Source organism: Neovison vison, chromosome X (assembly GCF_020171115.1).
Source record: "Neovison vison isolate M4711 chromosome X, ASM_NN_V1, whole genome shotgun sequence".
Classification (NCBI taxonomy): Eukaryota; Metazoa; Chordata; class Mammalia; order Carnivora; family Mustelidae; genus Neogale; species Neogale vison.
This window is the reverse complement of record NC_058105.1, coordinates 57,423,902-57,440,320: the sequence shown is the minus strand read 5'-3', so window position 1 is coordinate 57,440,320 and position 16,419 is coordinate 57,423,902. Positions and strand designations below refer to the sequence as shown.

The following is a 16,419-nucleotide window of genomic DNA, read 5'->3' as shown; positions in this document are numbered from 1 at the left end:
TAAACAGGACAATGAGTCCAACACTTAATCTTGAAAATTTAATTTGCAAGTGAATAAAACAAAAACAAACAAACAAAAAACCCTAAAATGGTAAACTCCAGCACATGCACAAGCAGCCTATATGTTATTTTTTTTAAAGATTTTATTTGTTTATTTGACAGACAGAGATTACAAGTAGACAAGAGAGGCAGGCAGAGAGAGAGAGAGAGAGGGAAGCAGGCTCCCTGCTGAGCAGAGAGCCCGATGCGGGACTCGATCCCAGGACCCTGAGATCGTGACCTGAGCCTAAGGCAGTGGCTTAACCCACTGAGCCACCCAGGCGCCCGCCTATATGTTATTTTTAACAATGATTTTATTTCAGTGGGAAGCTATGTACCTTGAATTATCTTGAAATCAATGAATAATTAATTCCTGGGGAAAACAGATTATCTCCTGAAATATTACTGTATTCCCTGACCCCATTTTTTACCATTACTTTAGTGGCTGTGATTTTTATTTTCAGTTTTAAGGAATAAACACAACCATGTCATGCAGTTCACCTTCATCAAAAGGTTTGCAAGCTAACACAGATGTCATGATGTTGTAAATGATGAGTTAAAACTATAAGATTTTTTTGGCATCTGGATTTTAATGTCAACAAAGGTGACTCCAAAAATGAACTGACTGCCAACCACAAAGCTAGGGCACATTAATATAATACTGATAGTATAAGGCATTTTTGACTTGGAAGAATCCCACAACCTCATTCTAATAACTCAGTTTTAGCTAGAACAGCTCTAGTCTTAATAGCTTGACCTAGGTCAAATTTAACTAAGCCTTAGGTTTTATATTTGTAAAACGGAGATAATTATATCTTCCACAGAGTTGTTGGGAGAATCAGATAAGATAATGCATTTTAAGAGCTTAGAACAGTATTCATATACAGTAAATATTTCTCATATATTTGTTTAACAGTGTGTTGTAGGAACTAACCTAATTATCTGTCATCTATTTGGCTTAGATAGCTCATGACAGTTCACAGAGAAAAAAGTTGTGATTAGAACTCACAACTCAGTAAGGCATGGGAACGAAAGGCAGAGCATAACAAATACAGTAATGGGACAGATGATAGCTACACTTGTGGTGAACATAATGGATAAACTTGCCAAATCACCAAGTTGTGCATCTGAAACTAATGTAACTGTGTCAACTATATTCAAACAAAATTTATGTGAAAAAGAATTCACAACTCAACATCTTCCTAATATGCCTTTTATCTGTATGTAACACCTATTTCTCTATAGCTTGTATAAATTTTTCCATAATAATTATTTAATCTTATATAGAAAAGTAATTTAGTGCTCACTTCAGCAGCAGATATACTAGAAAAGTAATTAAGAAATGTAATAAATGTGAAAATCTGGATCACAGATATAAGACCAAAACATTTCAAAGCAAAATAAAATGATTAAAACTCCATTAATTAATAGTCATTACAACTCAATGTGTAACACTAGGCTGGACAAAAAAGATATGTGATATAAACCAAATGAGTCAAGTAACAGGATTTAAACTCTTTGGTAAAAATCCAATATGAGATAAAATACTTACACTGAGTACCATACTGACCAAGCTGCTCCTGGTCTGTCTTTCTGTCTGTCTGTCTCTCTTTTGCCCCTGGTCTCTTATTTCCAAACTACTTTTTATAAAATAGCCTCAGTATGATAACATGATGGCTCTCATAATCATGCTTTGGAAAATCACTACCTGTGATAAATTACCATTTCTTTTTACAATGCCCTTTAATAAGATTATTAAAAGAGCAAAAAGACAATGAATCAATCTTTCTAAGTATCCCTATTTTCTTGGCTACAAACATCCTCAAAATGTTTCCAATCTCTCTAGCATTTTATATACACACAGACACACATACACTCACACACACACACACACACACACACAAAACACACTAATACATAATTTTTAATATGTATGTCAACACAAACTTTTGGAGACTTTTAGTCTATTTTACTTTTAAAACCATTCATATACATATCAGGCACAACCTAACATTTCGGTTAAAAGACTCTGCATTGAAACTGAATAGCAGGTGATTTAGCATGAGCTACAGGTCAATTATACAGAACTATAATTACTTCTGTGCATTGGGATTTTATGTTAAACATGAGAATGTGATGATGAGCAGCCATATTTGATTTTAATTGCTGTAACTTGAGTTATCCAAAACATCATGAGAACACTAGAGAAAATGAGAAAATGACATGGGCCATGGGAGATGAAAATGATGCTGCAGAAGGAACTCGTAACAGATGCAGCTCTGAAGAACTGGCTCAAACTTTTAAGGGAAGGATAAGCCTCTCCCAACAAGTCTCCAGAGTTAGATGACTCCCTTTACTTTCCTAGGTTCTGAAAGCAGAAAAGACATACTTTTCCATCAACAAATGCCTGAAGGCTTGCAAAGCATTTTTTAATGTAAAATCTGTGGGCTTTCTTTAGCTCCTTCAGCATTCTTACACTGACAAAGAAGAGTTTCATACTATGCCCCAAATAAGATAAATCTGTTCAAAACCTTTAGACAAAACAAAATGACAAATAATTCAAGGTGATGAACCAAAGAGAAAAAAGAAAAATAGAAAACCTGTAAACCCGCAAGATTAAGAAATCTGTTAGAAATAGTGGTAATAGGGGCGCCTGGGTGGCTCAGTGGGTTAAGCCACTGCCTTCGGTTCAGGTCATGATCTCAGGGTCCTGGGATCGAGTCCCGCATCGGGCTCTCTGCTCAGCAGGGAGCCTGCTTCCTCCTCTCTCTCTCTGCCTGCCTCTCTGCCTACTTGTGATCTCTCTCTGTCAAATAAATAAATAAAATCTTTTAAAAAAAAGAAATAGTGGTAATAGACACACAAAGGTCTTTACTATCAACCAGCCAATGGGAAGAGGAGGAAAAGGACTCAGACATCTGAATCCTTCTTTTGCTTTCCATGGAAAGCCCTTCCTGGGATGCATTCAAGTAGAAACAGTGATGATAAAAGCACCTGGGAATGGCATCATGGGGCAAAAAAAAAAAAAAAATCAACTAAATTTTCTGAGCACTTACTAAACATTTTACAGGAAATATTTCATTGAATTCTCAACACAGCTCTCTGAGGTTTATTCTCATGTAGAGATGAAAAATTGCAACTTAGACATTAAGAGACATGTGTAAGGTGGCACAAGAGACACAGCTGATTCAAACCCAATCTGTCTCATTTCAGAATCATATTCTCAATCACTACATTATCACTACACTGCTCAAATGAGATACATATGGGTCAAAGAAAATAAAATATATGAATGATATAGTATTTGTAAAACTAAAGGACTTTTGAAATACTATTTTCATTACTATTCACTGTTACTCAGTTAATATTCTCTAGACTTTAAAGACTTTTTGCCCCAACAATCCTCCAAAAATATGTGTATGTATATACATGTATGTATTTTACAGTGCTATACACAAATAAAATATTTGTTTCATTAAACTACATTAATCCTTACTACATGTAATATATTCTGATATATTCTTCTTTACCTCTTTTTTAAATGCTGGAATTGATTTCATGACCCACAAATGGTGACATCTTGCAATTACCACACCAAAATAATCACAACTCAGCTCTGGAGAGATGACAGGTGTATGTATGTTTGGAAACACAGAGGAAGTATGGGCACCCTGTCATGTTAGAAATATATACAGGTATCCTGGGAGAAGAGTAAGTAAGATATATATGTGGGAAGTCACATATGGGGTATTTGGTAAATATGTTTTCACAAAACCTCCTGCACCAATACTCCCCCAAAATTTAGAGAAGTGATGTTGTACCACCACCATAAGCATTACAGTCACTGAGTTGCCAGCCAAGGCTGACATTATAATTCTCAGCCAACATCAAAGAATGGAAGCATAATACCTATGTGACCTTCCTGATAAAAGCAGCTTACTGTTTATAAGAAGATTTTTATGACCCATTTTGACACCCACATTTCTAAAGTATACTAAACACTGACCTGACTCCTTAAAAGGACTACACAAAATTTAGCCTTTTCAAAGACCCAGGGTCATACTTAGGTTACACAATGGTAAACTTTAGAACTGGTAAATAGGTCACCTAATTCAAATCTCCCACTTTATAGATGAACAAACTGGCATCCCAAGAGGTGATGTAATTTGCCCAAAGTCACCCAGTAGAAAGGTCAAGTGATTCCTATTACACCAGGCTGCCTCATCTACTATCATACTATGTGAAACACATAGTTACTTATCTAGGTAGGTAGTCACAATTTAGGAGCAATAATCTTTGTAATTTCTCCCATGTTTGTTATCTTGGTTATCTCATTTCTTTCCCCATAATCTTTAGGAATAAAACTCTTAAATCAAAAAGGATCTATGTGTTTATCCCCTGCAGTAAAAATTTTAAGCTAGCCCACTCCACAGTCCATCTTAGGGAAAGAACTCCCAACGTATAATTGTGTGGTATACTTCAGAAAGGAAAGGGATGCAGACTGAATCCCTATGTGTCGTCTTCAGAAAGCAAGAAAAATGCAATGGTAAGTCCTCATTGGCTTAAGAATAGTTCTGAGGCTGTGACTATAGGAATCCCAGTCTCTGAAAACAGGCAAAACTGTAAAGTTCACAAGGCAGGGACTAGATTCTCGGTAAATGTGGGTTGAATACTCTGAAAAATGAGTGTCTGTCATTATACAAACTGGTCCCAGGCCATTTTACTGTTTGACATAGGCTTGCACTTTAGGTGTTTGTCTCTTTCCTTTCCCACTAGGATATGAACTATCACTTATATCTAGTGACATCCCCCAAACACAGCTTTTGCAGAAGTTAAGGATGTTTCTAATATGTTCTGAGCATATGGAATTATTTCTAAAATAAAAATATGCTCTAAGTGAGGGCCTGAATGATTCCACTATGTAAGAAGCATGCCAATATTATCACAGTTCTCCTAACTTCCATCTTGCCTGCTCTTCTGTTGAACTGTTGGCTCTCATGCAGATGCGGATTACACAGATGTCACCTCCAGTGAGGTATTATGTTACTGGGACTATTTTTAACCTGAAACCAATGATACTTCTCTACAGCCCACAAAATTATCATTCCAATGTCTTTTTAAAAGGCAAAATGTCTTGAAAATGACAACCATGTACCCAAACTGAAAGCCACTCTCTAGAACACCACTTACATTCAGTTTTGTCCTCTCCTTTAAGACTCCAGATGCCCCCCTCCTTATTCCATTTTCTTCTATAATTTTCACAGCTCAAATACTTTATTTTATTCCTCTGCCTTTGGGTGTTTGACACATATTTCCTATATTTTGTAATCAGAAAGAAATGGACATAACTAAGAAAATACATACAAAACTTTATCTTCTCATAATCTCTTCAAAACATGACCTTAAGAAAAATCTTGTGATATGGAAAGTAAAAGAAAAAAAACTAATTAATCAAGGACAAAGGGATTTGAATATTATCTACAGATGTTTTTATTTGAAGCCATTGTCTCTTTACACAGCTAAATCTACTAAAAGAAAAATTACATTTCATAGCCTATTTCTTCATGTTTGTGATACATACATATTTAATTCTGCTTTTGTCAGTAAAACTGAAATGAAGAAATGCTGCTTTTCCTAAAATTTACTCAAGCTAGTACTTAGTAATGCAAACATATACAGCATGTGGAGCCCAACATGGGACTTGAACTCAATGACCCGGAGATAAAGACCTGAGCTGAGATCAAGAGTTAGATGCTTAATGGACTGAGCCACCCAGGTGCCCCTAATGCAAACATTTGTAAGGTTACTTCCAGCAAACTATTTCCGAAGAAAAATATTCCAAACACATTAACAATAATTCCAATTAAGTAATGACTGGAATTATTAGAATCATTTGGGAAATGACTTTTATCCAATTTCCCCATTTTTAACATACCTAAAAACAAAACTTCATAACATAGAGTTCTGCAGCGTGCATGATAAACTCAGAGTATGTTCACCATTAAGTGATATAAAAAAACATAACTTACAATTAACTTCAAGTAAGTTCTTCCTATAATTTGAGAAATAGTATTACCCTCACTGGAATAGGTCTGAAATTAATCTTTTTCTAAATACACCAGATGCCGCCTAATGCAATTTTCTGTATCACTCACAGTATCTTCCTACCTCTACCATAACAAACTCTAACAAAATGAATATAGTCCATATTATGAACTGAACCAGAAAGCAACTACTTAAGAATTAATGGCACTTAATAATAGGAATTAACACTCTTACCAATTAAAATTTGAATCCAGATAAGAAAAATCTTATAATGGTTCAAAAACATTTTTAAAACTCCCCAGGTTCCTAGGTAACAAAAAAGAAAGGCAATAATATAGAATCCAAGTATGGTATAACAGCTATTCAAAAATGGATGTTGTTCTCGATTTTAGGATAGACTGGGGAGAACAAATGAACAGTCAATTGGCTCCTTCCAGCTCTCATCCAACATCTGTTCACAGCAACCACAGCCAAGTTACCTGCAGCCAGTTTTCATAATGGGAATACACATGTCTTTACTGTCCTCAGACCACTCACCCAGATGCAACCAGAATAAGAGAATTTTTGATTAGACAATACCTGAAAGAATATCTAGTTTACCCTTTCTGTATTTAAAAACAAGACGACTGAGGCTCAGAGAGATTAAGTGCCCAAGCAATTCAAACAGCTATTTAAAGGCCAAGCAAGGTCTAGAAACAACTGTTCTCAATTATTTCTATCAATATGGGTTAACTCTGAAGGTCTGAAGCACTGATTCTCCTTCTGAGATGGAATGGGCCTTTGGAAACTTACCAGCTGTGTTATCTTGGGCACATGACAAACTTTCTAAACCCCCTTTTCCTCTTTTGTAAAGTGTAGAGAATGAATACCTACTCTATGAGGTTGTTGTACAAACAGCTTCTAAAGTGCTTAGCACCTCAATCAGAAAATAATAAGCATTCAAAACCAGGTAGCTATTATTTTTACTCCCGCCCTAGAAACATGGCTGCCCCTACTGTTTGAGAAGACAACTCTATTCATTAACACAATCGACAGGTTCTTATCCACCAGAGCTTCTCCAACCTACCACATTCTGCAAACAGGAGAAAACCCCACTCAACATCCTCCTACTTCATGCCATCTAAAATCAGCCCTTTACACTATTAAGAAAAACAAAATACCAACTGCTGCCAAATATCTTCTGCCACGGGCCGTACGCTGAATTTGCCAACTAGAAATTGCAGGGGTTTTTCTGGCTCCACCCAAAACATGGAGAATAAATGATGGGTAAACGAGGGGAAGATAAGGTCACACACCTAAAGGGGAATTCACAGAAGCTTCTCAGCTCATTTAGTCGTGAGGAGATAGGTGGGTGATACAGAACAAAACGCTATCTTCCAGCATCATAAAGCAGGAATGGCTACCTCAACAAAATACAATTTCTTAGGCTTGTCAACACAATAGAAAAGAAACCGTGTCCTTATCCTAGTAAATTAATACACGAGCAACAACTGAGCATCTTTCTGGAAAACCCGAGGACCGAGCTGTATCCGAGCTGCACTACACCCTAAGACTACATTCCTAAAAATTCCTAAGGGCGAGACAGCATGATGGGGAATATCACCTTGAAATCAACAAGGAAGGAATCATGTCATACCCAAAACGTTTCTTTGATAAAATCCCGACCCTGCGTTCTCACCACACTACAAACCCACCTCGCTCTAAGGAAATTACAGAATCACCCGCAGCAACCAACCTCAGCAATCGGCATCGAACAGATCGACCCCTACTCAAATGGCTCTAAGTACCGGGGGTCCAAGCCCCTCCCTTGAGCTGCAAGTCCCGCGCTGACTCCACACTTCCTCACTTCGTTCCCATCCTCCCTCCCATCCTCAATCCCCGGCATTTCTCGCTAAACGTCAACACTGACAGAGAAGGTAGGAACGAGACAGATTTCCTACACTCTGTTCGGGAAGTCCCAGAGCCGCACATACCCGTCCCTATCACGATCACATCAAACTCTGCAGGGAGATTGTCCGCCATCTTGAAAGGAAATGTGTCATGTGACTATTGCTTATGGAAATGAAATCTAGTCAGGCATCGCCCTGGTAGAAGGCGGAAGGAAAAACAGTGTATTCTGGATGTTGTAGTTCTTGGGTGGCCGGTCCAGGTAGGCGGCTAAAGCATTTTATTTGAAATGTTTACGCAAATGTTAAAAGTTCAGTTTATTTTCCAGCCTAAGTGCAGTAGCGCGTTTAGGCTGGAGGTTTGGGGTAGTAATGAGATAGAAATGTTTGCTTTGCTAGCTAGGATGAATGGGAAAACCTGGGTGCCCCTTGACAGTGATGAAGCAAGAATTGCTGGGATAGATAAAGGGCGGACTGAAATTGAAAAAGGCTTGGTCTGTGAACAAAGGAAATTTTCATTCCAGCCTGGAAACTTGTTTCCCCGTGTGTGTGTGTGTGTGTGTGTGTTTTCGTTTTGCGCCCCCCCCCCCCGGCATATTTTTTCGCACCAATTTTTTCAAACTATATCCCCTATCTTTTTCGTCTCCATGTCTCCCCAACGAAAGCCCACGAAAAACCCTTCGCCTTAGGTTCGCCACAATGAAACCTAAGTTGCGTCTGAATTTGTTCTAGTTAGTACAAGCAGCCACCCGGCAGTATATTTTTACAAAATCAGCTTCGCTTTACGGGAAGGGAAAAAAGATATGAAAGCATAGTAGTTGCTTGATAGGCATGTATTGGTTCTGAAACTGGTTTTTTATACGTGTACAAGGAGTCCATACAAGATTCTTCTGATAACCTGCTGCAGAAATGATCAAAATAAAATGGCCTTATACTGAAGTGATTGTGTTTGAAAATTAATGAGGGGCTTTAGGGCTCATTGTAGTTATTTTAGGTATTTTACAAGAGTTTCAAAATAATTCAAGAGAAATAATTTCAAAAGAGAAAGTGCTGGTAGTGGACCTTCCCTTACACCATCTGCCCTCTGAACTGTTTGTGGTTTCCTAGTCACACTGTTTTTCCTTCAGCATGGAATGATATTCTTATTCTCCAGTTAACATATTCTTAATATTCAGCTTAGGTTCTACCACCTCCTCCTTTTATCTCCTCCCTATATCGTATTGAATTTCCCTATGTAGTGTTAACACCCTGTTATAGCCTCCCAAAGTGCAGTAAAATTTTTTTGCATTTATGTTGGTTCCTATACAATACACACACCTCCATACATACAAAAGGATACACCCAGATATATAATGCCCTAAATTATAAGTCTCTCTATGACAGGGTCTGGGCCTTACTCATCTTTTTACCCCCTGCATCTAATATGAGCCTGTTGCTTGGTAGGAATGCCAATAAGTGTTTGCTGAACTGAATTTTGTTCTGACTCCGCTTGCACATGGCAAGTACTATGAATACAAGGATTAAGTCTTCATCTTGATATCTGCCCACACTATCATGTGTCTTATATATTGAAGATGCTCAACACATGTTTGTTACTTTGCTAAGGTTCCATGAAAATTCTTTAAAATTGTATTTCACTAGGTTGGATTTTTTTTTTGTTTTGCTGCATTTTGCCATAATATTTAGCAATATTTTACATGTTTTCTTAATTTCTTTTATGGACTCTCTGGATGTATTGAACAATTCTCTTGTGATGGTCCTCTGATGAATACTTTGTGTAAGATACTCCTCTGAGATGTGTAATGTATTATTCAGTAAATCACTCTGCCACTTGCCTTGATACAAAAACAAAGTTTTGAGTACTATCAGAAGTGAAATAGGGCCGCCTGGGTGGCTTAGTGGGTTAAAGCCTCTGTCTTCAGCTCAGGTCATGATCCCAGGGTCCTGGGATTGAGCCCACGGTCCTGGGATCAAACCCCACATCAGGCTCTCTGCTCAGCAGGGAGCCTGCTTCCCCATCTCTCTCTCTCTCTCTGCCTGCCTCTCTGCCTACTTGAGATCTGTCTGTCAAATAAACAAATAAAATCTTAGAGGCACCTGGGTGGCTCAGTGGGTTAAGCCTTTGCCTTTAGCTCAGGTCATGATCTCAGGATCCTGGGATTGAGCCCTGCATCTGGATCTCTGCTCAGCAGGGAACCTGCTTTTCCTATCTCTCTCTCTCTGCCTGCCTCTCTGCTGACTTGTGATCTCTGTCAAATAAATAAATAAAATATTTTTAAAAAGGAAGAAAAAGAAGTGAAATAGATCTATGAGACTCTTAACACTACCAGTGGAAATGAAAATTAATAGATTTCCCAGAGTAAACACTGGAAACTTCAGAATCTCTAACAGTGAGAAGCTATGAATGGGTGGTTAAAAACATGATAAATTAAGGTATCTCTATTGATATGTGTATATGTGTGCATATATATATATATATATATATATCTTTTTCAGTATGAGTATATCTAACTTTCTATGGACTCATAAATTTTCTAACAAATAAATACAATGTGAAGACACAACTTATTATTTCACTCAATTTTCCTTAAATATTTATTAAATACCTACTATGTGCAAGGCACTGAATTAAATGCTGGAATTACAGCAATGAATAAAACAGACAAAAACCCCTGACTTCATGAAATTTACATCTAGTGGGATATAAAACAAAATAAACAAGTAATATTATTCTGTCGTGCTAATTTTCCAATATGTTTTGCCCCAAATATGAAATCCCTTTCATTCTGAAGCTAGAAAGCAGGACCCTCGGAAAGGTAAAATTGCCAGCCTGTATTGAGCTGTTTAAATGTATTTTTACAGATCATCTACAAACTAAAGATGAATATAGGGGTTGGTAATGTCAGTAAAATAGCATGAAGCAAAGCAGCTTAATTGCTATATATTCTATTATTCTAAGGATATCTATTTTTGAGAACTGAAATATTTTATTTGGATAAGTCACAGTATGGTGAGATGAGGGATACAAATTGACTTACCTATTAAATCACTGTGATTCTAATTTTGTACTTAATGATTTCCTGAGCTGAAAAACCATGATTCCCTCAACATTTACCTTGTATTCAAAAGCTTACTTAACTGTGGGATCTTATGTGTCATCTTTTTACAAACCAGTTATTTAATGGTCTCTATCACTGGCTTTCCTTTGAGCTCCAGATCCATATATTCAAGCCCTTACTCAATTTCTCTTCTGAAAATGTCCAGTACCAAACTCCTGAATATTTCAGCCCCACTCCCAAACCTCTTCATCCATTATTCTCTCCCTTAGAAGCAGTACCACTTCTAATCAGTTACTCAAGTAAAAAACCTTAAGAATCATTCTTGATGTATCATTCTCTTTCGCTATTAAACCAATTTCATCAGCAACTCTTGCCACATCTATCTCAAAGTTATATTGGAAACATATCCACCTCACAATCTGGACTGCCTGCATAATCTCTTGCCTAGACTACTACAGTAGGTCCAGCTGGACCCCTCATTTATGCTTGCTTCTCTTCAGTTCACTGTCTACACTGTAGAAAACTTTTAAAATTTCAAATATAGGGGTGCCTGTCTGGCTCAGTTGATAGGGAATGTGACTCTTGGTCTAAGGGTTGTGAGTTCAAGCCCCACATTGAATGTAGAGATTACTTAAAAATAAAATCTTTTTTAAAATTTTCAAATCTATTTTGTCCTCCCCTCCCTAAAACTAGCATGATTTCCCATTTTTCTTTAAAACACACTCCAAAATTTTAGACATGGTCTAAAAGTCCCTGCTGGATTCTCTAGACTCATCTCATACCTCTCACCCTTTTCTTTCTAAGCTCCAGCCATGTTGTCTCTCCATTTGTCTGATACCCCATGCTCCTTCCTGCTTCAGGGCTTTCATTCATGTTTTTCCATGTGCTAAGGTGAACTTTTGTCCTCCCTTTCTTCTACTTTAATCCTGCACATTTTGAAGTTAATTCAAAACATCACTTTCTCTAACAAGTCTTCATCTAGGCCTCAATCTGCCTTAAGTCTCCTATCACCCTATACTCCTCCTTTTTTGAACTTTCTTGATTGGAAATATCAAATTACTTATGCAATTTCTTATTTCATATCTTTTATCCTCCTAGGATATAAGTTACACAAAAGCAAAGACTGTGCCTATGTTGTTCATCATTATGTTTCCAATACATCATTCATTGCCTAGCACATAATAGGCACTCAAAAATATCTGCTGAAATCCCACTTCTGGGTATATATCCAAAGCGAATAAAATCACTATCTCAAAGAGATATCTGGACTCCCATGTTCATTGTAACATTGTTCACAGTAGTCAAGATATGAAAACAGCTTAAGTTCAACAGATGAATGGATCAATCCATCTATCTATGTATCTATCTATCTATAAAAGAATACTAGTTGGCCCTTAAAAAGAAAGAAATTCTGCCACTTGTAATGACATGGATGAAACTAGAGAACATTATGCTAAAGTAAAATAAGCCAGAGAAAGACAAGTATTGCATGATTTCATTTATATATGAAATCTAAAAAATATATATATATTTTTCAATTTATTTATTTTCAGAAAAGCATTATTCATTATTTTTTCACCACACCCAGTGCTCCATGCAAGCCGTGCCCTCTATAATACCCACCACCTGGTACCCCAACCTCCCACCCCCCCGCCACTTCAAACCCCTCAGATTGTTTTTCAGAGTCCATAGTCTCTCATGGTTCACCTCCCCTTTCAAATTACCCAAATTCCCTACTCCTCTCTAAGTCAAACTCATAGTAACAGAGAGTAGAATGGTGGTTACGGAGAGAAAGGCTGGGGGTGGAGGAAAGGGTAACATATTGACCAAAGGGTACAAAAGTTCTGTTGCAACATGAATAAGTTCTGGAGACCTAATGTACAGCATGGTGACTATAGTGGAAAATGTATCGTATACTTGAAATTTACTAAGATTGTAGATCTCAAGTGTTCTTACCACAAAAAAGGTAACTATGGGAGGTGATGTATATATTAATTAATTTGTGCTAATCATTTCACATCATATATATCAAAACATTACATTGTTTACCTTAATTATATACAATTTTTATTTGTCAAAAATAAAAAAAAATTAAATCTGTTGAATGAATGGGTAAATAATGAGGTACAGGATGTCTTCAGGAAACACCACATAAGTACTATTTTAAATGGGAATGAAATGAGTTGATTGCCCAATAAACTTACTTGATCAACTGGTTTCGTGTTTATAACTGAACAATATACATGTGGTTAATAAACAATCCAGCTAACACAAAAGGTCAAACAAAGACTATAAGACTAAGAAATCTCCATAGCCTCCTAACCCCACCCCAGGTTGTCCTCCCCAGAGTTAAGCACTATTATCCATTCCTTGTGAATCTTGCTGGAGATAGTGTATATGTATGCGTGTGTGTGTGTGTGTGTGTGTGTGTGTATAAGGGGAGCAGTATCCCTTTATTTCTTTTTTTTAAAGATTTTATTTATTTATTTGACAGAGAGACCACAAGTAGGCAGAGAGGCAGGCAGAGAGAGAGGGAAGCAGGCTCCCCCCTGAGCAGAGAGCCCGATGTGGGGCTCGATCCCAGGACCCCGAGACCATAACCCAAGCCGAAGGCAGAGGCTCAACCCACTGAGCCACCCTGGCGCCCCTATTTCTTTTTTGACACAAATGGTAGAGTGCTATGAACATTATACCTCACCTTACACCTGTATTCTTTTACTTGATGTTTGGGAGATCTTTGTTCTCAGAACGTATGGGGATACCTCATTTTTAATAGTTTCCTATAATTCCATTATATGACTACAATGTGATTTATTTAATATTTCTCTATTGATACATATTTAGTTTTTTTTCTAGTCTTTGGCTAGTACGCATGGTACTGCAATGAACATCCTTTTCTTAGGCAATATAGGATAATGGTTATGAGTTCAAGCTCTTGGCCAGACTACCTAGTCTGGAGTCCTACTTTCATCACTTACCAACTGAATGGTCTCCGATAAGTTCCTTAACCTCTCTGAATCTGTTTCCTCATAGGTAAAGTGACAATAGTATTCCTTACTCTCCATGGTGGTTATGAAGGGAAAATAAAGTATTTAACACTATATTTGACTGGTAGTAAGCACTTGAGTATTAGTAGTAGTAATAGTAGTAGCTGCAGCAGCAGTCATTGTGGGCATATGTGAGATAACAAACTTTCACCCATCAGATTGGCAAAATGAAATTATTTGATAACATATAATATTGGTAAAGTTTGGGGGGAACAGTCTCGCTTGTATACTGCTAATGGAAGTGGAAATTGATGCAATTTCTTTATGTTTTTTAAAGAAAAAAAGACTTTATTCTTAAGTAATCTCTACAGCCAACTCAGGGTTCAAATCTCAACCCCTAAGATCAAGAGTCACATGCTCTACTGACTGAGCCAGCCAGGCGCCCCCTGATATAATTTGTTTGAATGGCAATTTGGCAGTATTTATCAACATTTTATATACATATATTTCGTTATTTAGGATTTTCCCATTTGAAATTTATCCTGCAGACTAGTGAATATTTTTTTATTCTTAGTTGAAATGATTGATACCATATAGATCATTTCAATATTTTTTTCCTGACTTCAGATTTTAAATTTGTGTGACCAAAGAATAACTTTTCCTGTTAATAGTTATTTTGTCATGCAGTACTATGGAATACATATTTTTTCTTACATGAAATATAAATTATCTCCCTCCATAAAAGCTTAGGAATTGAACATACAAACATATTTAAGAAAGGCTTATCTAAATTCAAGGATTGTAAAAGTTAGTGGTATGATGGTAGGGGTCTTTGTTCATTGACTCCTAAACATCTAGAAGAATGCCTGTAATTGAGTAAGAGCTTAATAAATATTTCTTGAATGCTGAAGGAGTGGAGATCTATAATAATCCCCTATGAAACCCTTTTCAATGCCATGGTCAGCCTTTTTCCCAAATTGTGTTCTGGGGAAAAGTAATTCTGTAGGATATTAGTAGGGGTTTCATAATCAAATACAGTTAGAGAGCAATTAAAGTCAAAAGGTTTGTTAACTAGCAGACTCTTTAGATCTTTTATAATAAATATGTGAACTATGACAATGTCATAATAACTTTTTTTCTAAATATTTTATTTATTTATTTGACAGAGAGAGAGAGATCACAAGTAGGCAGAGCAGCAGCCAGAGAGAGGAGGAAGCAGGCTCCCCGCCGAGCAGAGAGCCCGATGTGGGACTCGATCCCAGGACCCTGAGATCATGACCTGAGCCGAAAGCAGAGGCTTAACCCACTGAGCCACCCAGGTGCCCCTCATAATAACTTTTTAAAAATGTTTTTTATTTGAGTATATTTGACACAGGAACTTTTTTAAACTGTCATAAATTTGTCTATCTGAGAGAGAAAGAGAGAGCACACACATGAGTGGGGAGAGGCAGAGGGAGAAAGAATCTGAAACAGACTCTGCACTGAGCAGGGAGCTAGACTCAGGGTGCTATCTCATGACCACGAGATCGTGACCTGAACTGAAAGTAAGGTTTGGTTGCTTAACTGACTGAGCCACCCAGGTACGCCAACACAATAACTTTTAGAGTACAGAACATACCTTGGGAAACACTAGCCTAGACTATTGGCCTGACTCAGAATGAAATTTCCTGTGTTTTCATAGATGATATTTTTGCTCCATCATTAGTACGCAACAAGAAATTTTCTAGGAGTGGTAATAGAGCCAGATGGAGCAGAACTATTACATATTCTTTTCAGATGTCAATTTTACTAGTATGGTTTATGATCCAGCAGCCACATAATTTTATACACATATGCGTACACACATATACACACACACAAATTGAATTCACTACCATGGAATTTCATTCTTACCATATTGTGAACAGCCAAACTTAGCCGACACTGATCTTCTAGTATAAACTAAAGTAAGAGTGCTAGATAAGCCATCAGTATACTGAGTTCTTTAAGTTTAAAAGAGCTTCTTAGAAAATAGTTATGTCTATATGAATGTATATCTCTTAACACCAGGAAAAACAAGCAGTAACTGTTAAGAAGTAAATTACTAACTCCTTAATACAAGTTCCAGACTTACAAAGGAAGAATTTTTTTAAATGCAGAACTAATTTTTGAGTTTACTTTGAATAAAAATTTTTCTGTCTCTAAAGCTGTGGTGGTAGTGGTAATAAAAATTCATGAGCACAAGTATTCTGGACAGTAAAACATAGCTGAAGTGGAGAAAATCCAGTCTACTGGAGAATAACTTGAGCTACCCAAAGTAGCACTTTTGTGAGCATGCATATTCTTTAAGGAGTTTTACAGTATACCCAGTTGAAATCAACGTGGACTTTTCTATTTCAAATACACACAAATATTATTCTATTTT

General features: G+C 37.0%; 1 protein-coding gene across 1 annotated transcript in view; it reads right to left on the bottom strand.

Moving 5' to 3' along the window:
* CHM (CHM Rab escort protein) overlaps nucleotides 1-8,112 on the bottom strand; it is a 236,081-nt gene extending 227,969 nt beyond the window's left edge. Inside the window, exon 1 of the mRNA XM_044234493.1 lies at nucleotides 8,057-8,112. Coding sequence (XP_044090428.1) covers nucleotides 8,057-8,105 — 49 coding nt within the window. The 5' untranslated portion in view covers nucleotides 8,106-8,112. The remainder of the gene's footprint in view (nucleotides 1-8,056) is intronic.
* Between the last annotated feature and the right edge of the window lie 8,307 nt (nucleotides 8,113-16,419).